The 8611-nt window shown below is 40.8% G+C and overlaps 1 protein-coding gene across 1 annotated transcript; it reads right to left on the reverse strand.

Moving 5' to 3' along the window:
- Positions 1 to 862: 862 nt before the first annotated feature.
- Positions 863 to 7638, reverse strand: dact2 (dishevelled-binding antagonist of beta-catenin 2). Its single transcript, XM_084093660.1, has 5 exons — positions 6691 to 7638; positions 6294 to 6559; positions 3824 to 3956; positions 3311 to 3598; positions 863 to 3149 (listed from the first exon to the last, which is right to left on the reverse strand). Exons 2-5 carry the CDS (start codon positions 6546 to 6548, stop codon positions 1309 to 1311), a joined length of 2517 nt encoding a protein of 838 aa, XP_083949786.1. The 5' UTR covers positions 6549 to 6559; positions 6691 to 7638; the 3' UTR covers positions 863 to 1308.
- Between the last annotated feature and the right edge of the window lie 973 nt (positions 7639 to 8611).

Here is an 8611-nt window from a genome sequence, read left to right on the forward strand (position 1 = left end):
ACTATCATTAATGTTTCAATATTTTGTGCCATAAGTGTTGCATTTTAAGGCAAGTTAATAGTTGAACTTGATTAAAGTTGGATAAAGAGGAATTTCAATGCAGTGCTCGCTTAACAGGCACTGTAAATTATGCTTCTTATATAAATCCCCTTCCCAGAGCCAGAAACAGTCTTAAAATACATGGTCAATTGTGTTGAAGGGGTGTGTGTGTGTGCATTGTCATGGTGATAAGACCAAGCAGTGTAGTAAATTGTAAGTAAAAGTTGATGACATTCTAGAGTCTGTTAAGAGAGTTAAGCTCCTTTCAACCCAGACTAGCAAAGATAAAACGCATCCAGGGGCCCGAGGACCATCTGGTCTTCACCTGTGTTGAGTCTATTCAGAAACCAAAAACCCCATTCCAACCTCTGTGACACTACAGGAATTTTAATAGATTCTAAGACAGAGTAAAAGAATGAGATTTAGAGATTTTGTCTACTCTTTGATGTCTGACATCTATTCTTCTCTTGGTTTTAATGCTCATCTTTCATTGATTGTTGCTTTAACTATTTTTTCACCTCCTTAACAGACTTGCAGCCTCAAAGCTCTCACCTTTTTCAGATAAAGCCATAGCAATCAGAGATTAATTGAAAGCAATAGAACTCCTGGCTGGTGTATATGGATCTGATCTTGCATGGATAAAAAGCTTGCACAGATACAAGCACACTCTGAGGTGGGACAATGGACTCTTGAATGCTTATCTGGTATGACCACTTAATACTGAAAGTTATGTTCGTTTTACCTGCGCTATAATTTTAACATAGACAATATGAATAAGAAAGTAAAGGGAAACTCCATTCAAAAATAATATGCATAGCTGAAATTAACGTGGAAAAAGCAACAGATTTTTATTGAATTACATAAAGTACAGTTTTGTCCCAAAAGCAGTTTTCACATTTGATTACAAGATATTCAAAGACCTTATTTACAGTGTATACATATACATATCAACAGAGGATGTTAGTGTTGTCGAGAAGCTAAATTTTTTCAGCAAAAAATATGACTGAATCGCTCAAGTCTTGTGATAGTGGTGATAGTGTTTTGGGTTTAAGTTAGCTGGACCTCAGTGATCAGTTGTGGAAATTACAACATATGACATATTGGATTTCAACCCTCCAAATACTTTTACAAGTTACAGGTTGTTTGGATTACAGGTGTAAATGAACCATGACCAGTTTTAAGATTGGTAAAAAGGGCTCCAAGTGAGTCCCAAATTTCAGGTGAAGCTAAAGGTTTACTTGACAAAATCCACCTGAAACCTTAGTGAAGCTACACCAAAGTCATAACCTTGAGTGACGCTGGCTGAAAGCGGCGGATCTTCTTCTTCAGTGCTCTGGAAGCTTTGATGCGGCAGGCCGCTGGTTCTGAGCGATGCTGTTGCTGAAGAGAAAACCCTGCTGCCGTGGTCCCCATCGCTGCCTGAGCCCACACTAACCCCCCTTCATCTTCCTCTTCTTCCTCCAACAGGTCCTCCTCATCCACCGAGAGACTGCTGTCCGAGTCTGAGGCCGTCTGAGAGCCCTGGCTGGACTCGCTGTCCCCAAAACGGTTTGTGGTGTAGTTGCTCATCTCTCCATCACTGCTTGCTGCGATAGTAGAGTGAAAGAGTGACGCACACTCGGCAGAATACTCAGAGAACTCTGACTCACAACGAGGAGGATAGCGGCTAGAGATCGGCGCTGCGGGATATCTAGATTCTAAGTAACTGAAGTAAGAGGAGGTGGAGAGCGAGTGAGGAAGGGCCCGTGGAGGACAGCCCCAATGACCTGAGCGAGGTCTGGCACTAACACTCCTTACCATGGACACCTTTCGAGAGTTCAAGACTTCTTTGGATCTCTGGGTGTGGAGAGTTGGGGGCAACGGGATCTCAGAAGCGGAAGGCCATTTCCGAGAACTCTGTTTCTTTTTGGCTTGATCCAGAGGAAGGTGCACAGGTTCAGGGGCTTTACGGGACTTTGTGGACTTGGAGGTTTGACTCTGTTGAAGGTGAGGGTTGTTTTGGATGTGGTGTGAGTTGAAATGTCCATTACAACTGCAATCTGAGCAAGAATTTATCTGGGACTCTTCCAGATTTGTCATTTTCCCTTTGCATGTGCTGGACTGCTTTAAGTCAGCTCGGGTTTTGGTGCAGAACTCTCTAGACAAGTGTTTTTGCTGCTGTTTCTTTGAAGATTTTTCTGAGCTCTTCTTTTTCAGTTTTACAGATTTAGTTTTCTTGTCTGCCTGACGCACTTTCACCCTCTGAGACCCTGCAGGAACAAACTGTGCATGGACAAACTCTGATGGAGGTGTACCACCCTTATCATCAAAAGAAACTCTACCGTCCTCTCTTCTGAAGGTAAAACTTGATCTCCTCTCTACTAGCTTTGGGACCATAGATGACTCCTTGGGAAAATGTCCATTCCCCTTTTCTGAATGTCCATTGTCAGACTCGGCACCAGTCTTGCCTGTAGCATTCCTTATGGGTAAGTAATTATTTTGGAGATCCATGGAAGGTGCTGAGTGTGTGCCATGGCACGACGTCTGGACCACAATTGCTTTGAAATTGGGCTCCAAACCAGGTGCGTTCCTCTGTTGCTGATTTAGTGCTGAAGATTTTTTTCCAGTCTCCGGTGCATTTTCTAAGGGCATTGTTGTTTGTTGAAGGGATCCCAGCAGTTGAGGAACGTTGAGCTGTCCATAGGTCATTTCCTGGGATCTGGGTCTTTGCTCCTGTGTACTGCTAACAGTATCATTTCTTCTTATGCCGTTTAACAGGTTTATCTTACTGGAGCTTCGCTGTAGTATTTTGTTAATGTATCCAGCAGACCTGGAGTTTGTGAACCCTTCGATTGGGTTTTGGGTTTCTTCTTCAAGACTCACTTCACGCGTTCCATCAAGTGCTAATGCACTTCCCTGATCACCGGTGCAACTGAAGATGGGGCTTTGTAAGGCCACAGCATGCAGTGGACTGGGGTAACAGTACACTTCTGTCCCATTGCTAGACACCAGGTTACTCTGGTATTTGGGGTCTACTGAGGGGTTTTGGAGGCTAGCACAGGGTTTAGAGCTCTTCACATCAGTGGATTTGAAGGAGCCAAAACCAGGTGCGATCATTCGGTCGAGGTCCCCTGAAAGAAGAACCCAAGAAAAATTTGATCAAGATACTTTACATTTCAGAAGTTAAGCTGGTTATGACTATAATGACTACAATAAGAAACAACATATTCTGATAGTACATGCCGTAGTACTTTGCACAAACTTTACCCTAAGAACACATTTTCATGCTCACCTGTGGAAACAGGTCTTTGCCTTGCTGCTCGAGCGGTTGCTGTTCGTATACAACTGCTACCGAGCTTCACTCCTGAACGTGGTGCATCAGACTGGCCAGTGCTCTCATCAGCAGAACAACGTCGAGACACACCAGTCTGTCTAGAACCATTACGGCCATGTGGCACATATGAGTTGGAGAGAAGTGGAAGCAGACTGGTTTGAGATGAAGAGGAGAGACTCTCGCTGTAAACAGAGGTGCAAGAGTTGGACAGTGAGCCTGAACCACCATCACTGAGCTCGTAGAACCCTGGAAGTAGAAATTAGCACTATTAGATGCAATGCAGAGTACCAAAAAATGCTTGATGTTGTCATTTACGTCTGAAATGAAATGTTGGAAGCTGGTGTAAATTTTAAGTCTTTAAAGGGGAAGCTTGTTATGTCTGTTTGGTGTCATAAATGGAAGAGAAATTACACTCTTCACCTTCAAATGAAAAAGGAAGTATGTGATATGTGAATGGGTATGTTTAGTCACCTGAACTGGGTCTGCTGTCACTCTCTAGGTGTTCAGTGGATGCTTTACACACATCCAGTTTCAGCTCATTGATCTGTTGGTCTAGCTGCTGGAGATGAGTCTTCAATCCAACATCCTGTCTGCGTAGACGTGTCTGCAGGTACAACACACATTTACATATATCAGTCTCAACATGTTAGCATGCAACACAACTGCATCCTAACTGCAACTGCAAATACATCACATATCATTCAATATTACATACAAGATATCTGATACATCATGCAATTTTAGCACATTTATGAACCACATGAGCAGAGTTGTATATAAATTCAACAGTTTTTCATGTAACAAATACTAAGCTGAAAGTTTGAGAACAGTGTAAGTGTAATAAACTGTAAGTCATGCACAAAAGAACTAACTTAAGTGTTCTTTGTTAAGCTACTATTCATACTCATTCCAAACTAACCACAGAAGAACATTGAAAACTAGATGCTTCCAGACATTTAATGGCTGATATGACTCCTGCTGTTATACGATGTAGACAAGAGGAGAAAAAAAAACAGAAGGAGGAAGCAAATAAAAAAGGAGAGCGGTTGACTATTAACTAGGCAAGGATAAAGGGTAGCCTGGGGGAAGTGCTGTAAGATTACTAAACTCTCTCCTGCAGAGGAGCACAAACTATTGTGTAAACCAAATGTATGGGTCCAAGAGGAAATGGCATGCCAAATACAGAACATCTATAATGGTTGACAGTAAACCATCTTTGCAAAGTAAAGGGTCACACCTTTGCCAAACTCTGACAACGCATACTTTAATCTATCGTCTTTGTACTTGCCAGTTAGAAAGAGAACAATGAGGAACACTAATCCAATTTTATCTGAGTGTATAACCGTAAACTATAGTTGTGTGGATAATGTAACCGGTTGCAACACACCACTTAAAATTCAGAAAATCCTTGTGATAATACCCTAAATGTTATAACTAATGGTTTTCTTAACTTAAGAGGGTTTGTTGCATCTGGGAACTGACATTTGGATAAATATGAAGTCAGATCCGCCAGATGTTTTCTCAGGGTTCCTAGAGATTTGACTAATGAATCTTTTCTTTTTAGAGTGTTCACAATAAGCAATTTATAGGCTGATGAAATAATTCAGAGCAGAGCATGACTAGAATTCACTATTAAATTCACTATAAATATTTCCATGACTTTTAAAAATATATATTTTCCTGGAAATCAAAATTAACTGCTATTTTGTTTAGTTTTCTGTTAATTTTAGGGAGTGGATTTACAAACAGAATATCAGAATCTGCACACATGCTTCTACATTGGCGGAGCACTTATTGCAGATGATATCAACTGTGCAATTTCCCTGTGCTTTGGAAATAAATAATCATTTCGTAATTAATTGAAATGGTGTAAGAGCACTAATGCCAGTCTCTTATATGTCTATAGACCAGAGTCACTTGGACTATCGAGTAGTAGAAGGGTTCAACAAAAGTCCAAAAGGTTCAAACATGCATCGGCTGTGGGGTCAAATCTGTGTCGCCGACCGAGCCACAGTTCCTCTGTTGCCATTCTCATTAAATTGGGTTAATCATCAGAAACGGACCGGCCCCCCTCAGAGCCCTTGATTTATGACCCCTCACTATGACCCCCAGCTGAGCTTGTGATTCAGCACTGGATTCAGTCATCAAGCCTACTGCCAAACCATGCACAAAATACACCAATGAATCCCCCCTACAGTAAGAGCACACAGGAATGTAGGCTTTATGCAAAGATTCTCATTTGCTGGTAGAAAATACACACACTAATGCAAAAGAAGTGACTAAATCACAGAAAACATCTGGTAGATCTATCTACATATTCATCCAAAATGATCACATCAGACATTTGTAACTAAAATGTATGTCTGAAGATTTTTCAACGAGCAGTTAATGTTTTTTACATGATTTTGTCAGTTATAAATGAAAGTGCAGACTGTCTTGATGTCCTGGACATTTTTTACTTAGCTGGTGTAAATAGTCATATGACTAGAATTGACTAGAGTAGACAAGAATAGCTGTTTAATCCAGTTTGCTTCTCTAAGATGATATCTTTGTCAAAGCTCTATAAAAGTAAGCCAAATAAAAGCTGTTAAAGCATAATACAGATAATATATGATGCATATTTTATATAAATTGTTGAATATTATTTTTATATTAAAAGGTTTGTTTTAACTCACATGTAAACATGTCAATGGTCACAATTGTGAGCCAGCTGGAAAACACAAAGCCCGGTTTTAGTGGTTTTTTATTATCATTATTAAATGAAAAGTAAAAAATAAATACGTGTTTATACTTGCATATAGCCTACATTTTTGTTGCCCACAATTGCCTGTTATAGCTTATTTTTTACTCCGTAGTTACCCACTGTATACAATTGTGATCAAAATGAACCACATACTTTCATCAAAATTATTGTCACCTTGTCTTTAATAAGATGTCTTACCAGCTGTTGTTTTAGCAGAGTAAGTGTTGCCTCCAGTCTCAGCTCTTCTGTGCTCACGTTCTCATGTTTTGATGTATCGGACTCTTCTCTGTTCAGGGTCAGAGCCCAGTGCACCATGGCACTCTGTTTGTCCCGGAGGAGACGCAGTTCCTGCAGTCCGGCCAGCGCTGCGTGCAGCCTCTCTCCTGTCCTTCCCCGGTCCATTCCTGCGGCTGCGCTCAGCACACCTGATCCAGATGTTTTTCTCCCCAACATTATCAGACGTGCTGTTTAGACATATCCAGAGAGGCGAGGGAAATAATGAGATCCGCTATGTGACCGAGCTTGTCCAAAGTGCGTCCCAGTGTGAAACAACTATTGTGTTTGAACGAAGCGCATGTGACTGTGTATACAGTACCTGTACGGGGCGGTGTACAAAGCAACCCCGCCCACTTTCGCGCTGACCGTGGAAAACCCCGCCCCTCGCTGGCTGATGGGCGGACATTGGCTGAGGCTGGTCAGTGAATTTGCCAATCCTTCTTTGGTAAATGTCTGGGATATTATTCTTAATGAGGTTACGTGATCAAATTCTCGAAGCAGTTAATCAAGAAAAAGAAAAAAAGTGAACAAATTAATATTCATTAACATTGCTCTGTCTCGTAGGATTTGTAAAATCGCTGGCGGTCACGTAGATTTCTTTTAGAGGGATAGTCCCCCCCCAAAATAAAAATTCTGTCATCATTTACTCACCCTCAAGTTGTTCCAAAACATGTATGCAGGGCTGGACTGGTAATCTGGCATACCGGGCAAATGCCCGGTGGGCCGACGTGCTTTTGGGCCGATACATCATACTTTTTTTTTCTTTTTTTTTAACGGCCCATAAAACTCGTACATCGGCGGCCCATTCGTTTTGTTTTGTTTAATTGACGGCGCTGGGTTAGTGCCGGTTTAATGCATTGGTCAAAAAAAAGTAAGCGTTAGTTTTTTTTCCACTGACAGACCGGCCCATGAAACGCGTAGATCAGCGGCCCATTGGTTGTTTTCTTGATTGACACTGGGCTGGCCCAATCACATCTTTAAACACCTCCCCCTTTGGGCTTTGAGTGAGCGTGCAGTGTCAAGTGTGTATCTGTCAAAATAGTCTGAGAGATGGAGAAGAAACGCAAGGAATGTGCAGAGAAATAGCGTGAAAAATAGATACAGGCCCTTCAAGCAGACGCTGTAAAATGTGTCAAGATATATATGTTTTCTGCAGCAGCAGGACCTTCATCAGCTCCAGTGGCTGATGATGAGGATAGTGAGGAGGATAAGGACAGAGATGAGAAAGTGTAGAGTCCGCGGTAAGCAGAACTACTTTCAAAACACTTTGGCTATGAGTGTAGGAACCCATAACCCAGTTACAGATTATTTCCACACATCTGCATAGTTGACGATTACAGAAATTTACTAGAAGTTTAATGAGATGCGTTTTTATCCATGTTTTCCGCCAAAATAAAAGCTCGATGCAGTTTCCGTCAAAATAAAAGATCATGTGCTCATCTCTTTCAAGTATAGAAATTAGTACAAAACTAATTATGAAAGTTTTCTTTATTTTTCAGTGCATTTGTTTTACAATATATGGCTATTAGGCTACTATCATGAGATTAATATTATAACTTTTATTATGTAGTAGTGTAATATAGACAGACACTGTTACTAAAAGAGGTTTGATTTTTTCTTTGTTATATTTGCACACTGAATATGGGTTGGAGCTTTTAATTTTGAACCCTCAAACTGCACCAGATTGATGAATTTAACATTAAAATGCACAAAATTTTCTTAGGGGGACCATGCCCCCAAACCCCCCTAGAAGGACTGAGGTTCAACCACCACAGTTTTACCAAAGTTCCTGTGAGAAACACTGGTATTGCTATGCCAATGCAGCTTATAGCTTGTTTTTTTTTATAGTTCAATTGTATTAATAAATTACAATTTTGTACTTATTTCATCTGTTAACTCTCACTCGTTTATACTCACTCATTACATATTAGTGGTTTTAATGAATAGGAGTTGAACAAAAACGTATTCAAAGGCGTGCAAAGATGGGTGGTGTTTATGATCATATGTAGTGGGCCAGTCTGGGCCAAAATGCCAGGGCCGATTTTCTGTCCCAGTCCAGCCCTGCATGTATGCATTTCTCTCTTCTGCTGAACAAACACACACACACACACACACACACACACACAAACACACACTGTCTCATAGCCTGTAACCGAACAGTTGATAGCCTATTTATTTATTTATTTATTTATTTATTTATTCATACTATGGAAGTCAATGGTGCCATCAACTGTTTGGCT

The sequence above is a fragment of the Abramis brama genome (assembly GCF_963993115.1).
Source record: "Abramis brama genome assembly, chromosome: 19".
Taxonomy (NCBI): domain Eukaryota; kingdom Metazoa; phylum Chordata; class Actinopteri; order Cypriniformes; family Leuciscidae; genus Abramis; species Abramis brama.